The 25,910-nt window shown below is 44.9% G+C and overlaps 1 protein-coding gene across 7 annotated transcripts in view; it reads right to left on the bottom strand.

Annotated features, from left to right (window-relative positions):
• Window positions 1-956: 956 nt before the first annotated feature.
• rhobtb4 (Rho related BTB domain containing 4) overlaps window positions 957-25,910 on the bottom strand; it is a 37,992-nt gene continuing 13,038 nt past the window's right edge. For 3 of the 7 annotated variants that reach the window (XM_076159719.1, XM_076159718.1, XM_076159720.1), the window contains 10 exons: window positions 18,554-18,755; window positions 18,208-18,311; window positions 13,458-13,643; window positions 12,283-13,102; window positions 11,948-12,167; window positions 10,855-10,973; window positions 6,807-6,957; window positions 6,585-6,673; window positions 6,319-6,424; window positions 957-6,041 (listed from right to left, as the gene is read on the bottom strand). In XM_076159719.1, the coding sequence (XP_076015834.1) occupies window positions 5,863-6,041; window positions 6,319-6,424; window positions 6,585-6,673; window positions 6,807-6,957; window positions 10,855-10,973; window positions 11,948-12,167; window positions 12,283-13,102; window positions 13,458-13,643; window positions 18,208-18,311; window positions 18,554-18,745 (2,166 nt within the window). In that variant the 5' untranslated portion in view covers window positions 18,746-18,755 and the 3' untranslated portion in view covers window positions 957-5,862. Of the gene's footprint in view, window positions 6,042-6,318; window positions 6,425-6,584; window positions 6,674-6,806; window positions 6,958-10,854; window positions 10,974-11,947; window positions 12,168-12,282; window positions 13,103-13,457; window positions 13,644-18,207; window positions 18,312-18,553; window positions 18,756-20,056; window positions 20,211-22,116; window positions 22,157-24,139; window positions 24,520-25,910 lie in introns of those variants that run through there. The other 4 variants (XM_076159721.1, XM_076159717.1, XM_076159723.1 and 1 more) reach the window with 4 other exon arrangements.

The following is a 25,910-nucleotide window of genomic DNA, read 5'->3' as shown; positions in this document are numbered from 1 at the left end:
GTGAGAAGTAAGGGGGTTTGCTGGGCTTCATCTGATTGGCCGAACTGGTGCAAGAGCATTTCAGTGTGCGAATCAACCAGACTGACCAGCCAAACCTGTAGAGCCAAATGTGCAGATGTTTATCTAAGATTACAACATGTGATCGCATGATTAATATTTTGGGCGAGACTCTGTGTGTGTGTGTTCGTGTGTATACAGAACAGCAGCTTAAGCACAGTTGTTATGATAGTGATCTCATTGGAAACCATACAACATAACAATTTCATTCTATACAGATTTGGAGACAGCAATTGTAATTATAACCTTCTCTGTGTATAAACGATCTTTGTTGTCACATAGCAATATTGCAGAGCTGCTTTTGTCCACCAGATGGCACCGTAGCTTCAAACATGGAGCGTTCATGTGCGCTTTGTTCATGCGAGTAAATGTTTGTTGAAATGTTGTTTTTCTACTTTCCTGAGAATTATTAATATTGTTCATATAAAAAACAGATATTCTACACGTGTCCTTGTCCCCCTCGTGGACAAAAACCATCAATAGAATTTGGGGATTTTTTATTTTAATCTGTCCTGATTTTGGTCTCAGTTTGCAATCACACCTAGACACTTCTCTACATATTACATATAGATTATTTACAATATTATATGCATCCTATACCATATGTTGATAACAAAAAATAATTTGTTGGTGCCACTTCATTTCACATTACTGCTATTGCCATCTCTGGTTGAATATAGTCGTAAAGTTTGTACATACATGTTTACATTTTTCAAATATGAAACTCAAAATGGAATCTGCATTTTTCCAATTTTGGGTTTGGATAATACCATTTTACTCACCTTTTAGAGCAGGCGAGTCTCTCTCTCTCTCTTTATCATAACAAAGTGTGAAACCAGCAGACTGAAACTTTCTTCTCTAACACATATGACAAGAACAAAAGTGAGACGACAAGTTCAAAAGATTAACAACTTTAATAAAATTCATGTCAAACATCAAAATACTGAAATGGCAAAAAAAACTACTTTTTTCTACTTTTGTTTGAAGTTTGTACAAATCACAGTGGTTCAAAAATATTACAAATTTTAGTTTTCAAAACTTTTATTTTGTTGCAGCAGCAGCAGCAAAACATTCTGATTGTTGTATATTTGTAGAAAGCCCTTAATAGTTTGTGAGTGTGGTGTGCTCTTTCGTTTGCCTTTTATTGTCCTAAACACGAGCATGAGCAGTACATGTTAATAAAACGCAAAGGAGTCAATGGAAATAAAAGTGCATAACAACACTATACAGTATATACGACTCACTTAGCAATTACAGTATAGAGACCATTTCTACCTATCAGCAGCTCCTCCTGCCCTGGGCCTCCCTGTGCACACAGCCACATGTGTACATCAGCTTAGTGAATACAAACAGTGTACTGTAAGTCACTTTGGATAACAACTATTATCAATAAAGCATAATATATATCGTGGTCACAGCTAATATTTGCCTTTAATCAAACCAGTAGTTCACAGGTGCCAATCCCCAACTTAGAATACACTGACTTTAGGCAAGACTGCAGCTAAATTGCAGCTAAATAGTGGAAGCAATATGATGAGTGAATTTGGCTTACAGGGAGAGATAAACTTAAATCACGCGATATTTTGATTTCAATGAAGATAAATGTAAAATAGGATACTTATCACAAAGTTGCATTAGGCTACATAATAGAAAGTGTAGGCACCTGACAGAGTGCAGTACACTAAAAACACTATTGTAAAACTGCTGGTTCACTGGGTTTCTTGGTCATTTCATTATATAAATATCTGTTGCAAAGCTTTAGAGGAAGATGTAATTACACTGAACTTGTAAAGCTCCACGTCTAACAGTATGCTGGAGGAAGGTCTCAATATGCCCATAACAGCTAAGAACGGCTCTCTGCAGTCAACACATAAGCGCTAAGATACTGTACAATAATGAGCTGCCGGCTGTTATTTCTGCTTTTCACATCTGTATTTCTTGACTTGTATCATTGATGGTACTTTGAAAGCAGAGGGTGGCAGTTTCAGTGCCATTAGATTTCATTGAAGGCACAGGAAAGCAGACACCGAAGACTAAAAACACTGTGTTCTCTTGTCAACAGGCCTGTCGGACCAAGAAAACACAGACAATAACTTGGAATTGGTGTGGAAAGACAAAAACAAAACACTAAAGACATGAGAATGGGACTTTGGCCTCTAGAGGGCAGTGTGGGCGCAGACAAGGCTTTAATCTTTCACGTCCATCTACACAGAGTCGCTTAACCTTTTCTGAGGCTCTAACCCAATTTTCAGGTCCCAATTATCTCAATTCAATCACATAGTTCATAATTATATGTTTTTAAATAATTGCAGTATACCAGCCATAAAAAATTCCAGTGACACCATCTGGACATGAAAAGACCTCACATGGGGCCAAAGGTTAAGAAACTCATCTTTATATACAGCAGACAGCCGAACCCCAAAGCATGCATCATGCTCCGCCCAAGCCATTAGTCCAATCATGCAGGCCAAACCAGCCATAAGGACATTGTGAAAGATGCATTCTATGTCATACAGGTTACATGAATGACACAGCAATGAAATCAAAGTGACAGCTCTAATACTGTACAGAACCACAGGTCTCACCAATTGGAGTCTCCAGTTACGTCTGTGGACTCTCATCATATTATTGATAGATGATGCTACTGTAAGCTGATTAGTAAACTGATTTGTGCATAAAAGCCATTTAGCATAAAAATAGCTACTGTAGCATTTACTTCCAACTAAGCATTAGTCGTGACGGCGGATGAGTTATTCTGCTCCGCACTGAGCAGGTGAGGTGGGCAAATTTTAAAAGACTTTCAGTGGAAATATTGTGCTACAATCATCAGGTTTAGAAACAATCATACACAAAGAACAATTCATGCGAAGCACAACAAGGTAGTCATAGACAAAAAAGAAGAAAGTGCATTCCAACACTGACTAGAGAATAAAGTGTCAATGAAAATGTTAGGCCACCATGCAAATGAACCACATTGTGAAAGTGGTTGCACCCTCCCAGCACACAGGCCAGCCAGTGTCCATAAAAACCCTTTGCTTTCTCAAAGTAAGTGGTTTGAAGTTTCTAATTCTAAGGCCAAATGGCAAGACCAAGCTATACACTCTAAAACTATTTACTTCAAGACTGTTTATCTGCATAAAAACAAGCAGCAGGCCTGTAGAGTCTCCACAGGCGTGGCTGGGGTCAGCTCAGACCCCCCCCCCCCCCCCCCCCCCCAGATAAGGACAATGGTTGAATCTGCATAAAGCAAAGCCAGAATCCATCACATGGTTGTATCATTGTCATGTCGATCCATCATATCAACGGCTGCAGAACCCGTCTGCAGGTTTAAACTACGATACTGTCATTGAAAACCAAAACTAGCTTTTAGTTCTGAGTAAGTTTGTGCAATTTTAAGGCACATCGACCAAAAGAAGAGGCTTCACCAATCATTAATAAGTCTAATCTAATAAAAAGAGAGCAGGAAAGTCCATCAGAACTGACCCAAACATTCTCCCCTTAGGTTTCCTTTCCAATTTGCCCAGTCATTGATTTCACTGGGGTGATCTTTAATCCAAATGTGTACGTTGCATGTGGCTCGCCCACTTTTCCGGCACTTTCCCACTTTTCAGCTCAATTCTCACTCGGGGTCTCGTGAGATCCTCTTCCACTTCTATTCTGGTAGCTGACAATGACTTTTACAGCTCCCGTGGGGAACGGCAGTACGCGCCACATGTCTCACACCATCCATCCATTTCCTACAGCCGCCTGGGTAAAGCTGAGGGGTGCAAACCCACAAATAGAACAACGTGCTAATAGAAATCCATCACCCTAAAGTCTTGTTTTCACATTCAGTCCTAAAGCCCAAAGAAATTAGCACCCTTAACGAGAAAAATCTGATTTGCTCTCTCAATGCAATTACATGTCAAAACCATTTGTCATTTCGCAACAATTCCCTAAAGTAAGAATATTTCCTGGTTAACAAGAACGCTAAACAGACGACATTGTTTCCATTACAAAAAAAGCAGCGAAAACATTACAAGCTCGCAACAACAGCATGTTTAAAATCTGCACATTCTAAGTCAATGACCTACTTTGAATTCTTACCGTTAGCATTTAGACGAGGACAAGGTTGTTGTTTTTTTAAACGATCACGTGTGGAATTCGAATGCATTTGACGTACATATCTGAATGTTCATCGCAGGTAAACACAAAACGACATCTAGACAAACACTGTTAATATACAAACTGTGTGTGTCTGTGTGTTCACGTGGACACTGTCTTGTTGTGTCTTTAAGCACCATTTCAATTCCAGCAGTAACACTTTTATATACGCCTAAACACTATATAAGGAAAACTAAAATGTTACTCCGCTGCTCTTATTAAGCCACTTTATCTTCCCTCCCTTTCTCTTCATAGTGAAGGAAACAGGGAGGAAATGAAGAAAGTGAGGAAAACCGAGATTTAAAAAAAGGAAGAAAAGAAATCACAGCTTTGGTATTCAGAATCAGGCAAGAATTAATAGTTACAATTTTTAAAACGCTTTTTCCCCCCATAACACTCAGAAATAATTACATATCAACTGTTGACCTTGATATTGAAAGTAGGTTATAGAAATTACAGGCATAAAAAAACACTCCTGTTAGCGTGAGGATTAGTGCAGGGGCCCTGAGCTGTGCTGCCCCTAGTGGTGTAGGGGTGAAAAGGCAGGCTGGCTGAGGTGCTTCAACGAAAAAGATAGTGGTCATGGACGTTATTTGTTTAATACTGGATCCGTCGTTCCTCCGTGGCAGAGGTATCAAGTAAGACGAGCTCTCTTTAACCCTGTCATTGCTATAGAACGCTCACGCTTGAAGTGCAGTTTGGTGAATCCAACTCTTCAAGGAGGAGCAGGTGGGTGCCCGTTGACGGCAGCAGGAGGAGGAGGGGCGAGCCGGAAGAGGGGACCCGGGTGTGCCAGGGGTGAAGGATGAGGGTGGGCACCGCATCAAGCCTAATGGCAAATGTGTTTTTGCTCAATCCTGCTGATGGGATCATCCTAACCCACTAACGGCGCTCAGGTCGTCCTCGATTGCGAACTCTTTATCATCTCGTTTTGACGGCGTGACCTCATCTGAAGTCCTCTACACTTTCCCAGGAGTAGTGTGTGCCATTTCCCCTGATAAAGAGCTTTCTCAAAAAGGTGTAGGAAGGAATACAAAAGGTAAAAATAATATCAAAATAACAACAATTACATCGTCTGTTCAATTCCTGGGTATCCAGTGCTGGTTTATAGGGGTTGAGTTTGGGCACAGCTCTGTATATGCAAGCTAACAGTCAGTGTAACAAGTGAAGGCAGAGGTAAGCTCCCCGAGAGGACTTGCAGTGGTCGACGTGTAGTAGTTATTAAGGTCAATGTGAGACAGATGGAGACTGAGAGCGATATAGAGCCCTTACTCCCAGTCCAATCACTCAAAGGCTGGGACACTGAGAGCTCTGCTAGAGGGGACCAGGGGCCTTTAAGATCAGGGCGATCAGGAAGTTGCAAAGCACTCAACTCGGGAGCATCAGTCACTCAAACACACCAGTAACCCCACACACACGCACACACACACACACACATCCATGCAGATACCCCTCAGTCGAGTCTACACTAGTCACACAAGCATACCGAAATACACCCAATCATAAATCCACACACGCATATGTAAAGAGGCACGTACAGGCCCCTCTAACGCCCAGCAAACATTCAGGCGTAGTAGCGCTGTGTCGCTTCAAAGCTGACCTCCTTTTGACGTGTTAAAGAGGGGTTAGTGATGCTGGCAGGGGCGACCCAGGAGGAAACGATTAGGAGACATGTGGAGAGGAAGACGAGTGTCTCCAGAAACACCAGCCCCGCTTGGTGTGCTGCTTGCGCAAGATCTCCTCCTCGCGCTCCCGTTCCTTCTGCGAGCGCAGGTAGCGGTCCTCCTCCTTTAGGAACCACACGGGTGGCCAGCGCTGCTTTTCAAAGTGCCTCTGGTTCTCTGCGGAGAAGGAGGGAAAGGATATTTACAACAAAGATAAGACGGCGCAGAGAACTTCAAATGTCAAACAGGATTTATTTCAAGTGTCACTTCAGGAAATCATAGGAGAAGAAGAATCAAAGAGGACAGAATGGGGAGATGGAAAAGAAAATGATATAAAGGCAAGACAAGGAAACAACCAGCACATCAAGGAATTAAGGACCCTTAGACACATGTTGGCTATCAAATAGAACCATAATCTGGTGTTTAAAGACCAAAGAAGAAGGAGAGCGTGTACCTGGAGACATGGCTTTCATGTCTTTGGGAAACTTGCGGCAGATGCTGTTGTAGTTTGTGCAGATGTGGTGGAGACACCAAGCTGATAGTTGCTTGGCATTGTGGAACTGCAACATAGAAGATGAAGTGAAGAGATAAACTATTTGCTGAAACCAACGTTTATCATATGCAGCAATGGTAGTTACAGTGTCATCTTCTGTTTGAATGTAAAAAAGTTCATTTAGGGATGAATTATAAATGATTCTTTTAGGGAGAGTAGTTTGTAACCTGTGCCAGCTCCAGGTAACCCAACACCTGTCCATCGATGTCCGTTCCTTTCATTGCCCACTGGAGAAGTTCATCCACGGCGTGTTGCTCTGGAGATGCACACAAACGCACCCATGTCAGTATTCACAGCACACGCACCAGCAACACACACACCCACATGATCATCCAATCGCTTGTACACACAACCCTGCTGAACACACAATCGTTCACACTTGTTTTTACCTGTGAGGGCGACCAGGCGAGGTAAACAAAGACGATTGGCCAGAATGATCAGCTCAATGGGTTCCAGACCAGGAGAGGGAGTCAGCATACCGCAGTACAGGAACTCCAGAACCCCGTGCATGCAGGCAGCACTTGTGTCAGGAATGGATACCTGCAAAAGACAAGATTAAGGTCAAACAGGGTACACGGTCATACTCAATCAAACAAAGGACACAGTATTTCAATCATAATATTCAGGACAGCTTCTATGGTTGTGACATACACATTAAAGACAAGAATACCGCCGCAAGCCATGCTGTGAGTATTTGAAGGTAAAGGTCAGAGAGCATCCTGTTCCTCGTCACACCGCCTTTGATCCTGGCTTAGATGAAAGAGCCATCTGGGGGCTGCTGAAGTGAGCGGTGTGGCCGACACTGACAAACTTAAAAGACCACACAGGACGCTCCGCCGGGCACAGTGAGACGCTGGCCCGACACCCGGCCCTCGTATGTATCACCGCCTGAGTTAAGATTTGTGTTTTACGGATGATGCAGACAGAAACAGCTCAGTGGATCGTATTTGCAAGTGGGCTGGAGTTGGGCCAATTGAAAACATAAACATATCACATTAATGTTTTACACAGTATTGCAGAAAGTGTTTGCCCTGCAACAACCTCTAGATGGCGCCATACGATCAGTTAGGGTGAAGCCATGTTGATCGCAGCTAACCAACTTCACTTGAGGCCAGCAGAGATGAATGACTAAAAATAGTCAAGACCTCTTTTTATAGACTCAAGTCAGATCAATGCACCAATTCATAGCCAGGTCATGGCAACTAAAGCCCAGGAAGGAAGGAAGGAAGGAAGGAAGAAAGGTAAAGGACGATGACGGTGCTGACCCGACCCCTCCAGGGCTCCTCTCAGAGGACCCACTGAGGTGCTCTTCAACCTCCACTCACGTAAGCAATTAGGAGAAATGTCAGCTTGGCGCGCGACCTCTCGTTACGACCGAAAAGTCACCACACAAGGTCGAGGGTGGTCTTTAAGAGCTGGAAACCCCCAGCTGAGCACAGGAAGCATTAATGAGAGGATGAAGTCACACTGACGGGATGTTTATGAATAAGAGCCTGCAAGTCCAAGCAAATAACTGTTTAAAGCAACTATGAATACTATGATAGGCAGATTTGACAACAGCTTAAGTTTAGTGTTTAAATGCAACACTTATGTATCTGGCACTATAATGAGAAACAGGAGGAGGTGTCTGGGTGTCAGATGAGACATTAATCCCCAAAGGGTTTAAAGATCATCAGAGCAAAGGAACTGAACATATAAAGATGTCAATGGGGCAACATAAAACAGAATCAATTAATCTCATAGCAAATGTGGACAGAGTAAAGCAGTAATATAAAAGAAACTTTACCAATTTTCTTACCCTGGGTAAAAACAGGCATTTGACAAGCATGTGTCTCTGCATTTACAAGTCCACTGGGATGTGCACTCACGTGGAGTATGCAAAACCACAGACACACACTTAGAACATAATCCAGAGGTGTACCGTGACACACTCCATGAATGACAGGGCTCAGTTTGAGTAACTCCAGAGGCCAAACCACAGAGCGGCTCAAATGCTCTTTGATTACAATACAGTGGACTACAGCACAAAAGTTAGAGTTACATTTGAAACTATGACTTGTTCCCCATTTAGCTCGTCATACATGCGTTTCTTAAAGTCTTTTCACATTTTAGTCATATTTAGGCTTTGTTAGTTTGTTTGTGCAATCCATTCTGCACCAAACTATGTTTTGCTTTTTAACTCTTCAACTAGAATAGTCACGCTATCACGCGACAGCATGAACGCCGAAAAGTGTGAGCCTTAAAATACTGAAAAGGAAGTGTGACAGAAAAGTGAAAATAGAACGGCGCCAAATCTCACAGCCCGAGTGTGTGACATGTTCTTTGGAATGAGCACAGGATGAATTGCTGTCGACTTGGATGTGTACCCAGCTGTTTTCCTTGTTTCCCCCCTTTCCATGTGTCCCCTGTGTTCCCCCTGTCTGTGTGTGTGAGTGTGTGTGTGTGTGTGTGTGGTGCGGTCACTGATCACTTTCCAGTTCCCTCCTGATTGCCACTCATTCATTTCACCTGCTCAGCCTGCACACCTGCATCTAATTAACCCATCAGCTCCACAGCACATCTCCTCCTGTCTTCCACCCGCTCACTGTCACATTGTTAGTGTTTGTTCCAGTGTTACCCTCTTACCTGATTCTTGTGTCTCAGCCTTAGTTTTTACCTTTTGACATTGACTTTTTGCTCGTGATTGTTCTGTACTTCTGTACTTGCCTGATCCTTTTTTAGTTAGTTGTTTAGTACGACCCTACTGGAATTAAAAACTCTATTTATTCAGAATTAGCTTCAGAACAGGAGAAATGTCTTTTTCGTCCATTTCAAGTATTTTGACTTGTCCTCCAATCCATATCCCTTTGAGGGGGCGGCCCAAATGTTCTAGTGTGCTGCTCTTCTTCAATTAAACTGTCAGTGCTGAGTGCATAACTGAATAGTATTGCTCCCTTGTGCCAATAACGCTTCTAAACGAGCGTTTATCCAAGAAGGCATCTTACTCGGACTACTCCAAACAACATGGAAATTGCAACTGTGCAACCCTACAGTCATAAATACACTAATACAAATACACGTACACATAACTGCTGACAGCATCACTGTTCCTTTGTGTGGTCGGTCTTTGAGGCTTTGTCCCACAAGCACCTGCTTTCTGTGGTGTGCCAGCGTCATGCCATAAACAAAGCTACAATGGCAACAAACACCACCCATTCAGGGTAACCATAGACACTGGCAGCCCACCGACAGCAACCACCTCAGTGACGCTGATGTCCTGTTTTCCCCCACAAAACAGCTGTATGTGGTTTTACATGCTCGATTGCATGTGTGTGTGTGTGTGTGTGTGTGTGTGGGTTCCGGAGTAAAGAGCTGCCCATGCGGTGACACATAAAACAAATTGGATTTCTTAGGCCTCCTCTAAATAAATGTTCTTCCTGCCTTTCTCCTGTAATTCTATTCACCATGCCCAAGCAGAACACAAAATGCCTCATTGGGTCTGTTCCTCACTGTCCATTCGAGGCAGGAACCAATTTCTAAAGGGTACTTCCGTTCCCTTTGATTGCCTGGATCCACGTAATCTTATCCCGCTGAGCTTGAGCGTAACAGTACCCCGGGGGATCTGGTTTTCCATCACAGCATAGAGAGTCTCCACTTATAGACAGGCAGACAGGAACTTCCTTGATGGTTAGGGTAAGGTCCAGAACCTGAGCCTCAGGAGAGCACACAGGCCCACCGCTTGGGGAATGCTGACCTAAATAGATGGACTCATCTGGGCTCAGGTAAAATATCTGACAGGTTAGAACAAAGACCTGTCGGAGATACAATTGCTCTTACGCAACTTGAATTGAGGCTCCTGATCTCAGCGTGTTGCAGTGCGATACATTTACACAGCTTGTGGCTTGAGACAGGAAATGACATGGTCCCCCTGCAACAGGAGGTCTAAGCATGAGTAGGCTGCTTGTTCGTGGAGCCATAGCTGAAAAAAGGCATGTGCATATGTGGTATATAGACACCACATTCACACAGTCTTCCTGTGTGTGCTCAATATGTATAGAGTTTCGTCAGGGGGCCTGCAGAGCTTTCACCACATTTGCAGGTGAAGGGGTTTGTAGGTCAAATCAGATAACTCGCATCAGGTATCTTCCGCTGTCGACCCTCACACACAGTGCACACACAGCGAGAACACACAAACACACCCATGTGCCATGAGTGTCATCACGAAAACACGTCTCCAAAGAAATGTCTTATCAAGGTTCCTAATTTAGCCTTACCCATTATTGTTTTATCTAAAGCTAATGTTGTGAATGGACAACAGTGCACATGATGATTAGTTTGGCCCTCGAGGCTGAACAAGGATTAGAGTTGAATAGTTGCCTAAATTGGTTGAGGCGACAATTTGGGACAGGAAACTTAATCCTTCTTCAAAACACAAGGTAACACCACCATCAGACTCACCTCGTCGACGTAGCTCTCCATGAACGAGCCGCGGAACATGGCGGCCATCCAGTCACAGCTGGAGATGAGCAGGGGCTTGTGGGCCGGCAGGAAGCCGTCGTCCAGTCGGAACGCCACATCTAAAACCGGGGTGGGAAAAGAAACTTCATCTGGTGGAGTGCCACAGAGGCCCAAGCTACAGAGGGGGAAAGACAGACAAAGGCACACGTCCAGACACACACAGGCAGACAGAAGGCCAGACAGACACACAGAGACATAGACACAGGTAGACAGACAGAGAGATAAATTGACAGAAAGACAGAACAGCTTTTGACACAGTAAGGGAAGGAGAGCTGTGGGTACTTCAAAGTACTGTAGATGCAAAGCAGAGTGCTGTGCTGTAGAGAGTAACAATGGGTAACAGCAACTATGTTAGATTTATGTTATCTTAATAGGTTGCATTTGAATTTCATCTACTTGTAGTTCAACACCGAGTTATTTCTGTACCCAAAAGCGAGGCAGATTAGCTCACACAGCTGTGTCTGATGGCTCTTTATGTTTGTTCAATCATTGGAATCATTTAGCGACATTTTTGTTAGTGATGGATTCCCATAGTTAACACAAAGACACCCGAGAAAGTGTAGAAAGATGAATGCAGGATTTGAGGAGAGATGTCCGGCATTGGCTGCAAATGCAATGACGATGTGCAAACACAACAGTTTGGAGGAGGCGTGGGGGGTTTAGACAGAGGATGTAGGAAACACGGGATGCACACAAAAGACAACCAAGCACACTGAAAGGACGGCCATCAAGTCGTTTGATGGCGTTAAGGGGACATAGGAGTACATATAAAACGCAACAAGCAATATTGCATATTTTCTGGCAAATATACAATAGCAAATATATGATCTAAATGTACACACTGTGTACATTTCAAGCGATTGAGAGAATACACTGGAATATGCTTCATCTTTCACGCACTTTCCATCCATATCAAGCTCTCATCCCCTCCCCCCACCACTTCCACACACACGCACACTTTGATGCATACATGGGAAACATTTACAATGACACCAATGCTCTTTAGAGTTCTGTGTTTGGCTAAGTGGTTTACCAGCAAAGGTCCCTTTATTAAGACACTCTTTGATCCGGTTGGCCCTGCGGACGTGGAAAGCCTTGGTGATCTCCTGGTTCATGAAGCTCTCTCTGTTCAGCACGTTGGCCACCATCATCCGCAGGTCGAACACCTCCAGCAGTTCTGCAATGGTGGCCACCTGCATCAGGTCTCCTCGGCCCTCGTCCAGATTGCCTGTGTACAAGTACTGAAGCACCGCCTGAAACCACAGCAAGAAAAACCTTCACGTCTTAGTTTAATCACCTCTGTGTCCGTATGCTACCTCCTATAATTCCTGTATTTTCCAATTATTGATATTTCATTAAGTTCCTCACCTTAAACGGTTCTTCCTGTATTAGCACGTCCATGGCTACCACAGTCATGAGTCGTGGCCGTCCAGTTATGGGGTCATTAATGTGTTCCAGACACACACTCAAGAACCCCCTACCCCAACTAGAAAGTGCTCGACCGGTCCCCATCGCTCCCAGGGAGTAGTGGGCCCGGGAGGGGAGGGCGTTATCGCTCTGGGAAGTCCTCAGGGAGCCCTGCTGGGGCAGCTGGGGTCGGATCAGTCCCCGCACTCCTCCGTCTACTCCGTCCTTGTCAATGTCCAAGCTCTTTGTGCGGCCAGCCTGCTCCTTGGCTCCTCTCCTGCTCTGCTCGTCTTGCTCACCGCTCTCCGGGTGCTCCGCGCTCTCCTGTTCCTCGCCTTGTGACCCCGGAGACGAGCCACCTAAATCGAGAGTGAAGAGGTCGTAGAACTTGGAGCAGGAAGTCGCCAGGTAGACTCTGTGCGCGAAGACGCGAGTCTCGCCACCCTTCAGGAGGAAAAGGACATCCGCGCACAGGGGATGGCAGAAAAGGGAGTCGGGCTCCTCGCCATCTGTAGGAGGGGGGTCTGGAATGCCCACGATGGGGCGTGGGGGGCGAGGAGGCAGGAAGGGCGCCTGGAGGAGAGGCCGCTGCACCTTTTTCAGGTGAGATTTCCAGAACTGCAAGTGACGACGGGAAATGAGGGCAGCTCGGATGGCGTTGTCAAAAACATCTTTGACTCCAAACTGAGCGACTATGCTGGTCTCATAGTAGGGAATTCCAAGCTCTTTGGCCACCTCATGGCCTCTCTCTGGGGGAAGAATGTCCGTGGGTTTGATTGGTCTGTGGGTCAAGAAATATAATTGGGACAATGCTCAGGTAAAGCCTGGAAAATACAGGAAAACCTCGAGCATGAAACGTGCAGAAAGACAAGAAATCCCCAAAAAAGGAAGACTGTGATGTAACAAATGTGACCTACATTGCAAGATCTGATTTGGCAGACAAGCTCTTACTCTGATAACAAAATACTAAAAGCTTGGTGAGCAAAAAGGAATGATGCCTTACAGGTTTCACTTGGAACAGGCCAGAACTGGCTGGACTGGAACCAATTGATGCCCCATGAAGCCCTGACCTAATATTCAACCATCCATGTTCTATCAAATGTGTCTATTGTTGCAGGATGTAGATGATGTCTCACTTGGCTAGAGGTCGCCGCGCACGGTTAACCGCATCCAGGTCGGCGTAGCGCAGATCCAGCTGGCAGCCGACCAGGATGATGGGCGTCCGGGGACAGAAGTGCTTGATCTCTGGGAACCACATGGTGCGGACGTGCCGCAGGGAGTTGGGGTTTGCCAGAGAGAAGCAAAGCACCACGACATCAGACCTAGGGGGGAAGAGACGGGCGGGGGAAACGGAGAGACAGAAAGAAGAACAGAGAGGGAGGGAATATTAGCTCTGTATTTCGTATTCTTACAAAGATCACAAAGAATATTTGGAATGATTGTGGAGGAGAGGCGATATGTTGTGTCAGGTTGTGATGGATAAAAGACTGAGATAGGGAAAGGGAGGATGGATGTCAGAGGGGAGTCGCAAGGTCTAAGATGCAGAGAGGAATGGAGGAAATGGCCCAGACCTGATTTATCTGTTCAGTTTGTATGAAAACATGTATGGTATGCACACGGTAAAAGGTTTTTCAAATGGTGCAAGGCATTGTGGGAGCAGTGAGGCGAGGGAGGGGTCACAAGTTTAGTATATATCTATGTAAGTGTGTGTCGCCGGGTCGGTGTGTATGGGTCCGTTCGCCTCCGGGCTGGCGATCAGTGTATCACATCTCTCTTGTCGCTCTACATAAATCTCGCTAAGCCCTTCAAGGCTGCACGGGTCACAAAGAGAAGGCTAAGAATAGATCAGGACACACACACGTACAAACACACACGCACAGATATTCATTTCCTCAACCATGTTTGAACAAGCAGATAGCATCACTTGCCGCTGCTCTTTAGCACGGATGTATCTGAGACGTGTTTCTGTGTGTGCGTGAGTGTTTCTAGGTAATGTTTGAGCTCAAAGTCACGGATTATTCAGCTTCAGCACAATGCTTACGCTGCAATAATCCACTACTCCTACATGCTCTTCTTAAACCAACAGGAGGCTTTAACCCCAGCAGCTGGGCTCCAGCGGGCACAGGTCGCATTCACAGCGGTTGCGTAACATGTATGCTTACATTAACCGTCAATGGTGGCCCCGTTTATTTTTTATTGTTTATTTGTTGTTATTGAAGCAAACATTTTACACGACATTGCGCATACAATTAAGGACATTTTGGAGATAATTTTTTATACAGAAAGAGGGGGAAAGGGAGTGAGAGATAGAGAGGAATAAGGAAGGTTGTATTATTATTACTATTGCTGTTGTTAAACTTTATACGTAGACCCTGAGGTAGAATACAAGTAGATTGAAATGGCGGTGATCTCATAGGGTAAAATCAGTTTCTACAGGATGATGTCAAACAGCAGTGTAGGCTAGTACAAACCACATCATAGACTGTGGTAAAGAGAAGGAGAAGAGATAAACAAAAAAAACAAAAAGAAAGAGGACATCCCACCCAGAGACCCAACCCAACCCTGCATCCCATACAACCCCGTCCTGGCCCGTCTGGGATGCAAAATAAAATGAAGAGAGGTGAACATGACCATTTCCTTTTGTAAGGTGTTAAGTTGGCGTAAGTCAGATGGGGTGCCGAACGGTGGCCCCGTTTATGATGAAATGGATGGGCCTCTGTGCGAGTGTGTGTGTAGGGTCACTACTATTCACAACAAAGACGATCACTAAGACATATACTAGCATGTTATAAATGAGGTGTTATGTTCTTACTTTGTGTGAAGATACTGCGTTATAAGACATTTTTTGCAGCTTATATTCAAGTTCCATAGTCCATCTTTACTTTCCCTCATAATCTCGCAAAAGCTTCCTGAGCTATAAGACACACACACCGCTAAGCTATTACATCACCCCACACACACACACACACACACACACACACACACACACACACACACACACACACACACACACACACACACACACACACACACACACACACACACACACACACACACACACACACACACACACACACACACACACACAGAGAGAGAGAGAGGAATGCTCATTAGCACTTTGTCAAAGGATCATTACTGCGGCTTAGTCTGTTTTGAGTTCAAGTGAAATGTGTATGTGCCTTATGTGCTCTCAGGGTGTAAAGAAAGTGCTTTGTCACAAACAGGCTGTTAATGCCACAGTGTTGACAAATCTACCTCAGGGTTCGAACAGCATTTAGTCACAGCTCTTACTGTACTGAGATATTGTGCATGAGTCCGATGTTGGAAGCAGAATCCAAAGCTTATAAACAATATCAGAAATACAATTATCATCAAAAAAAGATTATTTATAATTACCCCTGACACTTGTTTTTGATGCGATGTAGAGAGTTGAAACTGCAGAGCTACAGTACATTACCTGTGTGCTCTGCTTTCATGCAAAGTGTGGTATTGTTAACACAGGGATGTAAAAATAATAGATAGTATAATAATAATAATAATAATAGAACAATAAAAGGACATGCAGAGGACCTAAATTAAAGGTGTGATTTTGATGAAATTACAAAATAGGGATTCCTATTTCTTCCCCCTCATATGCAACATCACATTTGCTTTTTAATGACCAGCTCTAAATAGTCCACATTTGCATTTAGGCCTAAATATGACAAATACTATTCATGCCAATGTGACTTCAGCCATGGTTGTGGAAATCTGGCACAAGCAACAGTAATGGTCGTCGTGAGGAAAGTTGGGAGCTGGTGTTGGAGGAATCTTGACAAGTCAAGTCACAAGTGAGTGAGGCAGTGGCTCAGTGGGTAGTGCTTCCGCTTGGGAACCGGAGGGTCGCTGGTTCGAGCCCCTGCCGAGGTGCCCCTGAGCAAGGCACCGAACCCTCAATTGCTCCCCCCTCTGCGAATGTAATGTAAGTCGCTTTGGATAAAAGCGTCTGCCAAATGATCGTAATGTAATGTAAAGTCACCCAAATTTGCAAATTCTCAGTTGGCTTCCACTTCACATTAATATATGAATGGAACCATATGGCTTAGCATCAGTGAAAGAAGCCTCCCATTAGTTTACATAGACAGGAGCCACTACCGGTGAACTTGTGTGCAGTTTTACAGGATACTGGCCAACATTAGATTATCAATATTATATGAATGGTTAAGCAGATTGGAGTCATCTGAGGATGTAAACAATCTGCCCCATAATAATGTGCTTGATGGCCTATTGAGCTCTATGCCAATAATTTACTACTGACCTCTAACAGCGTCTGGTTTTATAGTGTTTTGTCTGTGTTTAAGTGTGTGTGTTCTGAATCCAAACTACAAAGGTCATTTGTTGACAGGTTATGTAAGGATAGACCAGATATAGTCCACACGTACACACGCACTCATGCATGTACACAATGGCTTGTCCCAAATACAATATTTATGAACTGGCGCGACCTGGCATGACACAGTTCATCAGTCAATCATTCATCCCATCACAACAGTATTACAACTTCAAATGATTACAAGAACAAAACTCAATAACAAAGTGTGGCATATTTTTAACCCTTTTCTGCTGTAACCAAAGATTTGTTTAGGGAATATCTACACAATACCTGAAGATAAAGGATGAAAAATGAAAAACGCAACTTGATTTTCGTCACTTATTGAGAAAATTTAATAATTTAATGGTGGAAATCTAAGTGCATGAATGAAGATTGGTTGGTTTAGTCAGGTTAAGATCGCTGAGATTATTTGTCCAACCAGCAGGCTTGACTAGCGCGTGACGCTGTGACCATTCATTGTGTTTTGAGTTTTGATATCAACAAAAGGGCGCAGGAAAGGAAGGAACAGGAACAATAAAGAGCAGGCGAATGACAATAATGCAAGAAACAGGAGCAGAGGGACCTGAGGGCATCTGAGGGAGGGAAGAGGTGGCCCAGATAATCAGGGGGGGAGGAGGAGGAGGAGGAGGAGGAAGAGGAGATATTGACCCCTGGAGCTGCAGACGCCGGGGGAGGCAGGCGAGGCGAGGCAGGAAACAGCTGAGTCAGCACTGTGTTTTCATCAGCTGACTGAGCAAACAGTACATGCAGACGGACACACTCGCATACCAAAGCACGACCAAAACAAAAATAAGACTCGCTGTCCAAATAGAGATGGCGAAAAGAATCAACAGCGCAGAGGGGAGGAGTGTGTGCAACCAACAAGTGCAACCACACACATTAAGAAGAAGAAGGTGACGGGGGACCCGTTTCACAAAGTGCAATCACCCACCCTGACAGTTTGCTCGTGTGTGGATGTGTGTGTGTATCTAAGTCCTGCAGCGTAGTCATTATTTAGGGAGAGGCTCGATAAATGATTAGAGGTCCAGATAAAATGGATAACATGTGGGAGAGAGGCAGGATGGGACGATCATAATTCATTCTAGCGGAAGCAAAAATGTGTGCTGTTGATTATCGCTGATAATCAACAGCTGATGTGTGTGATCTGCTCGTTTAACGACATGTCCAAATGTGTGTTTACTCCTCAGGCTTACTGCCATGTGGTCAGGCTTGGTTACTGTGGTTTGTAGATTTTGCTTATTCCATGCCAATAAAGCAGCTTTGATAGAGGGATGAAGCGTAAGAGGATAGAGTGACGATCAAATCATGTCAGAGTCTCAGCAGAAAAACAAACATGGCCGCCGGATTACATTTTAAATATACTTTTGAATTGTGGAAAGAATTCTAGACAAGGAAATTGTGTCAACACCAAAATTCCTGCGACCTATGGTGACCTCGCAATTGATTCTGGTGATTGACAAACAGAAGGCAAGATTGCAGGTGTGTGTCTGTGTGTGTGTGTATGTTTGTTTTACCTGCCGTAAGCAAAACGTCTGTCTTTGTGATGATCCCCAAACGTGTCCCACAGCCTCAGGGACACGCTGACCTCATCCACAACATCACGAGATCTCTCCAACACCTGCAAAACACACACACACACACGCACAGGAACAAACACACTGTAATCATAGATCTTGTGTTTTCAGTGGACATGAGGATTACACAGATATTGAGTATAAGAGTGTTACAAACAGGATGGTTCCTCTTTGAAAATTAACACAGTTTGTTCTTAAATTCCATAAAGAGATATTAGGATTACACAGTTTCCGTCCACTTCAACAATGCACAATTAGCAGAATTAAGTACAATGCGCGTGCCCACCTCCTGGCATACACGGTACTGGTCGATGGCCCAGACGGTTGGCACGTGGGTGGCAAGCAGCTGATACTGTGTGAGGGTGGCATTGCAGGCCCGGGCACAGATTAGCCTAGTTTTGCCTACTGCATTATCCCCGACCACCACACACTTAATGGTTTCCACATTGGGGCGCTCATAGTCTGTGTCTATATCCATGGAGAGGGCCCTGGAGAGCAGAGGAGAGAGAGGAGGGGAGGGGGGAGAGAGAGAGAGAGAGAGAGAAACCCATTAATTTAATATTCACACAAAATGAACATCACATTGATCAGGAATGGGGGACAAATTTCCAACAATATATGCAAGTGGTATCGTGGCGCTGGCCCAGTCCAGCCGAGGGGACGGCTTCTTTTCTGTGCCTCTAAGCCCCCGTAGATGTTCTGACCAATGTACCCAGGCTCCTGCCAAACTCCTCTACAGAACACATGGTTCGCAGGCTGAGGAATACAGGAATACAGGGACGGCAGAGCTATTTCTGTAACAGCACAGGCAGAGGGAGAGAGAAAGAGAGAGAGAGAGAGAGAGATCCCTTAAGCTCACTATTTCTCTCTCTCTCAATCTCCACGTCTGTCCTTCCTCCCCTATCTGTTCCCCTTTTGATGCCCAGATAACATCTCGTCTCTGGAGAGAAGAGACTGCAGAGTGACAAAGCATCTACCTCACCCGCATAAAAGACAAAACAAAGAAAGAAAGAAAAACGCCCAAGATCAAAATGAACTTTTCGGTCTGGAACCCGAGCAAAAGCTTCATACAGCATCTGTGAGGGTCAAATGTGCCCAGACAGGGGAAGGTACGGACCACCAACCTACTCCAGTTGCCTTGAAGATCAAACACAAAGTGGTTCTTTACACACAGAGCAGCTTTACTGACTTCCTCTTTTGGAAGCATCCAGTATCGACAAAAACATCTTATCAAAATCCCCTTTTCTGTGAACTGCTTACACGCTTTTCTAACATGTCGAACTGCACGTTGAGACCAATTTGCAGACAGGATTCATTGAACCGTCTCTCTTGCATAACAAGTGTTCATGCAGAGAGTGGATGCACTTTTGTTAAAGGTGATACTGACGCCTGCAGAGCGGCAGTCGGCTTATCAGCACGTCAGTCCTTGCAACTTGTCCTCAAGACCTGGCCCATAAATAGAGCATATGAAACATTCATAAAGGTCTTTGCTTGTTATTCCATTGACACAGATGCCGGCGAAAACACTTCAGCCCGGCAGTGACAGACATCAGCAGCTAAAAATGGCATCTATTCATAAGACACCTGATCTATGCGTGCATTCAGCCACAGACTACTTTCCATATCCTCACACACGTCCTAATTGTACCTATAACTGCTCCATCTCTGCACAAGTACAAACTGTATCTTCCCCACAGACTCTAAGTGGTGGATTTGACAAAAATCATATTCATATCGACTGATTTCCTGTCAGAAGAGGTCCAACTAGATGAAAGCAGGAAGTACCAACCGCAGTCTAGGACAGCCGTTGAGAAGCGTCTGTCAAGAGTCCGCTTCCTGAATGGCTCCATATGTAAGTGCACTTGTATAAGTACCCTTGCCGCTGCGCCTTCAGAGACACGTACACGAGGTGAGGCAGGAAGAGGCAGTAAAAAGCTACACACACACACAGACGTCACACCTGTCTAACAGCTGTCTGCCGTCCTCCTCGGAACAGACACACACAGGGATGAAGACAATCGCACGCAGACGGAGGTGAGGAGAGGATGTATGGTACTAGATATGTAAGAGAGTCAGGTCACAGGTCAAAGGGCAAGGACGGCTGTATGTGAGGCTGCTCGGGGGTAAAACACATCCCATTCTGGATCCTTCTGTTAGGTGTTTGCTTTTAATAGATGGTCAAGCAGAAACATGGCAGCTAGAGAAAGAAAAGGGTGGAAGAGTGTGTCGTATAAGTTTACTGACCCATGGGAGTCTGTAAGCATGATGTGTGTGTGTGTGTCGTAATGAGCTTAGTCTGTGATGTAACTGGAAGGTGCTGTGGGTGGTGGTGTGGATACTTTCTCAGGGGTGGGAGTGGGGTGGGGGGGTCGGGCAGGGGCTCAAGATGACCCCCCCCCCCATTTGCGGCTCTGCTTTACCCGCTTTTACCCACCCTGTCTCACAGCACAAGCACGAACTGTACGGACAACACACACACACACACACACACACACACACACACACACACACACACACACACACACACACACACACACACACACACACACACACACACACACACACACACACACACGCTTGGTTGAAAGAAGGCCAGACTGCAGACATGTGAGAGCAGAGAGACAAGCAGCAGGGCAGAGCTCAGGTTTCATTACTAGCCGGTGACTGAACTGTACAGAGACGTCTAGACATCATCTCCACCCCGCCAGTGTCATCTTTCCAACACGGCAGAAAGTGGAATCTTCAAGGGCAAACAAGTGGAAGAATGCGACGACAGCCTGGGTTTATTTGTGTGTGTGAAAAAGAAAAGAGAGGGAGATTCTAACTGATTTGAGTGTGTTGCGTTAGTGACACTTGTGGTGACATATTGATGGGTGGAGGCAAGACTACAGTGATAAGAACACTGTGACAGGAGCTCACGCACCCACTCAACACACAAACGTCGACCTTCTGCTTTCCTCTGCACTGTCAGGGATTGAGTCAGAGTGTGTGTGTGTGTGTGTGTGTGTGGTGCAGGAGGTCTAGGGTAGACAAAGAACTTCATGCATAATTTGAACAGTGCGTCTCAGTGTAGCCAGAGTGGGATTTCATGAGGAGAGGGCTTAATGCTTTCTTTCCTTTTTTTCCCCCCTTCGCTCTCATTCCTCATTTCCTGCTCCTTTAGCTCGTTTGTTTATTAATACACACCCATCGCTTCCTTTCTAGATCCTTTCATTTATCCCCCAGTCTCGCCCTGTCTGGGTTTTATTCAGCAGCGGTGCCACCATAGTAACCCGTCCACCTCTTTGTTGTCGTCCTTTGGGGCTCGATGACACCGATGCTAAACTCTCTGCTCACCACATCACCTTACATCAGGGAAAATGACCCACATTGCTGCCACATTGATTTGCACTGGGGCCAGTATTCACTCGCTCTATCACACAGGCTCCGGTGCACAGTCAAAGTATCCGTGTGTAATTGCTGGAAGAATATGTTGAGAGCATTTCAAGGGAAATCATGTATGTGACCATTTTGTCTAAAGCGTGTTCACATCAAAGAAACTGTTGACCTCTTTGTGAATCTATGCTCAGGTGTACTGTATGTGTTTGTGTTTGTGTGCAGGAGAGTATGTGCGTGAGAGAGAAAGAGAGAGAGAGGGAGAGAGAGAGAGAGACGGGGACTGCCACAGGCTCAGCTGGCACAGACTAGTTACATAACCTGGTCTGTAGCCTCTGCTCAGCTCCCTGTACTGCTGACAGCAGACCTCACACACACACGCGCTCCGGGAGCAGACTTGCAAGTACACACACACACACACACACAGCATATACACATTAATGCATGTATTATGGCTGAGAGTGAACTACGCACTGTGTGTCTTTGGTGGCAGCGAGTCTGTGTGTCTGAGGAAGCCTCCCTTCCTCCTCTGGCCCGTCTGGTGTGATAATGCTTTGTAAACACAGACGGGGCTTCTCTTCATGCCCTCATTTCCTTCATCCCTCCCTGCATCCCTTCCTCTTTTCCTGTCCATAATTTCCACCTACGCTCTCTCCCTCATGTGTTCTTCTCAGACGCTTGTTTCTGTTTTACAGTCAGATACTTTCTGGTATTCTCTCTTTTCACCCCAATATTATTGAAACTTTGGTCTGATCAAGGGACCATAATATTCCTGGCCGCACATCTCCAGCCAGAATGTAACAGTTAACATTTACTCTCACTAAAAACACGTGAAAAATGGCCTCTGAGCTAAGACATTGGTCCTCAAAACTCAGATAAGGCCAGAACATTTTTTTTTATTTTACTTTTACACACATTAAATCAACAGCAAATTAATCCATTTCCCATGTTAAAATATACTTGGTTCATTCTCAGCATCATTACCAAACAACAACAAGCTCATTTCCCTGCATGCACCTTGTACTAATGGGGTCAGAAGATTCCAGCCAGCCAGAGAATGCTGGCTTGAATCTTCCATGTGGGTCTGTCAGTGCTGCACTATGTTATCTCACAGCCGCTGACCCTGCCAAGGTGTTAGGCAAGGTGCCCAATCAGGACAGTAAGTAGCTCTGTTCCTAAAATACCCAAGTGTATTCATGATGATCGTCCAGATTATAGATTTATGCATCTATTTCAGGGGGGAAAGCAGGCGTAGACTTTCAGAATGTGACTCAGAGTGACTACAATGGCAGAAATACACTTTTTAAAATTGTAATCAGCGGTGTTTTACAGTGATTCAGAAGTAGCTGGAGTCATTCTAGCCAGGATGTGAAGCACTTTGAATACAACATCTAATAAAAAATTCCATGCCAAGGTAAACAATTACATCTGGAGAGCATTTCCCCCCCATTTCACTCACTCATTGTGGCCCTACATAGTTATCTTTCCAAAAGAAATATGAATGTAAATATTCCTTACATGATTCACTACAGTCTTCTTGAGCAGCCACACACACACACACACACACACACACACACACACACACACACACACACACACACACACACACACACACACACACACACACACACACACACACACACACAGCTACCTGTCTGCGTAACGCAATCCTTCTAATAACGTCATGGCCACGGGATCAGCTTTACAGTGTGTGTGTGTGTGTGTGTGTGTGTGTGTGTGTGTGTGTGTCTTTACAAACTGAGATTCCGTTTTATCTCCAGTTGTCACCTAATCTGCAGTCCGTGTCGAGCCACACACTGCTCTGGTAAATGCCGTGGTGTAAAACACGGCAGCCCATCAATGAAAACACACTCGTGTCTTCTCCCAACGCAGCCATTCATAAGCACCTGGCTCATTCATAGGGTTTTTTGTTTTTTTGGGAAGTCGATTCAGCCACAAAGCCTAGCCAACCCTAAGCTTCTAGCGGCTGTGGTGAGATGAGACCCCGGCTACACACAGCACAGACCTAGGTAGGTAGGTAGGTGTGTGTGTGTGTGTGTGTGTGTGTAAGGGGAAAGATAACGGCAGGTGGATTGGCAGACAGCATCCAAATAAAGACGAGGCATCTTCTGTCTTGCGTAACGAGCCAAGCCCATCCGCCTGCACTACAACAGACACACGCACACACACACTGACTCCAAATGCCTCAACGTGCAGCTCGTGTGTGGGATTAAAAAGCAATAATGATAATCTTCAGCTGTGTCAGCGCTATCAGAAATAATCGTTTATAGCGCGCGTGTGAGGCAAACAAACTACAAACATTATAGAGACAACAGAGGGTTTAAAGCCCCGGTAAGGCTCCCACGACAAACACAACATGACACGGATGCTTCTGCGTGACAGAAAGAATCGTGAACACTTGGGAGTAATGGAAAGCATCAATGATGTATTGGCTGCTTTGTGCACAGGAGAGCTGCATAGGGAGCATGTGACCCACCGTTCCTGCCTGCAGGAGTGGTCCCTACCTTCCGACGGTCCCGGTATTGACCCACATGCCACTCTGCCGGTGAATCGGCCGGCCCCTCAAACCGGACAAAGACTCGGCGGAAGAGAGCGCGGTGTCGGTGGTCCCGTTGTTTGACAAAGAGCATGAAGCCTGCAGCTGCGGACGTCGCACAGGACCTGTGCCCTGTCACATCCTCCTCCTCCTCTTCCTCTTCTTCTCCTTGCCTCCTATAACTCTGCGTCTCACACTCCTACGCCAATATTGACTCTCTGCCGCAGAGCTGTTCTACTTTTGCGTTATTTAAAGTGACGAAACCGGAACATAGCTGGCCAAGAGGTTCTTTGGTCTGAGCCGCCTCCTTATCTGTTGTTGTTTCCCCACAGCTGATTTCGTCAAAGCCGCGCCTCTTCGGCTACGTCATCACTCACAAACCGCCCAGCTCCTTTTGTGCTGCATTCATGTGCCGTCACAAAAACTGGTAAATGTAGGCGCTGGATTGTGATCTACACAGTATGAGACGGCAGCCAGATAGCAAAAAACAGTTATTTCTTAAATTGTGTTTCAAATCTGTATATTTACTTAAAAGCTCAAGATGAGGGAATTAATTCATCTTTGTATATGGTTATTTAGACGTGCTACTTATTATACTTAATCACGCTATCTGTTGGGTTTCTGACTTTGAACTGTCTTAGTTACGAGCTAAAGACGAGCACGTGAATGTCTCATCACAGACCTCGGCAGACGAGCCAATCAGAGGGGACGGAGCTGACCGAATCCACGCCCAGAAACTGAGCTGTCATCGCCCCATTTAACTCAAAACATGCCGCAAGCATGGTCCCTTTAGCTGAAGCACAACACTTCACATTCTGCTGGAAGTCTTGCAAGTACTGCATCACTATCAGCTCTACTCACACAGCACAACACACAGTACTCACACAGGTTGTAGTGAGTCTGTAAACTACCATTAACACTAACATTATTCAGAATTAATGCAAAATTCTATACTTCTAAAGGGAGCTGCTGAAATGACAAGCACATCATTCCAAAGTAATGATGTAATAGTGTATATAGCTTTTTCTTGCTTTATAGCTTGGCCTCTGTGTTTCTTCTTGATGTCCAGGCACATAGCAAGTAGATATCACATAGCAGCAAATGTTGTTACAAAGGCCAACACAGCAAAGAAAAAAGGCAGCTCTGGGATTTTTCTAAAAAAAATTCCAAGACTTTATGCACTTATAGTTTTCCATGACCTCAATGTCTGGGAATTCAATTCTGGAATGTTGAGATAGGCCAGTGAAAAGAAAAACGTAATCTACAAGAAATAAAAGCACCGAACTGCTCTGCAAGTTAATCTATAATACATATAAAGTTGCCTGTGTTCATCTGATCTACTGGAAGCCTTTGTCCAAACCTGTTAGGAGGCAGGAACATTCTTTCCACCTGCCTTTCATTATATTCATGCAACTCTATTAATGGAAGACTGAAGGCAGACATCTACTGGCAGAACTTGGTAGTGAATGCTCTTACAATGGGGGTAATGTTTGATACAGAAATGACCGACAGAACACCCCTCCTCCTCCAGTTACCTAATGCCAGAGCTATCGCATGAGGTCGCTGCACCCTGAGCCGACAACACAGTGACGCCTCCTGCTTCACACCTGCAATCATCCACTGTGATAGAAGTGAAACGAGTTAAACAGGATCATGCTATAACTGACCATGAGTGAGAAAGTATAGGTAAGAAAACATATTTGGCTGTTAG

This window comes from Genypterus blacodes, unplaced genomic scaffold, assembly GCF_046128005.1.
Source record: "Genypterus blacodes isolate CSIRO-AG114 ecotype Tasmania unplaced genomic scaffold, CSIRO-AGI_Gbla_v1 ptg000099l_1, whole genome shotgun sequence".
Taxonomy (NCBI): domain Eukaryota; kingdom Metazoa; phylum Chordata; class Actinopteri; order Ophidiiformes; family Ophidiidae; genus Genypterus; species Genypterus blacodes.
The sequence above is the reverse complement of the archived record's forward strand: the minus strand, read 5'-3'. Positions and strand labels throughout refer to the sequence as shown.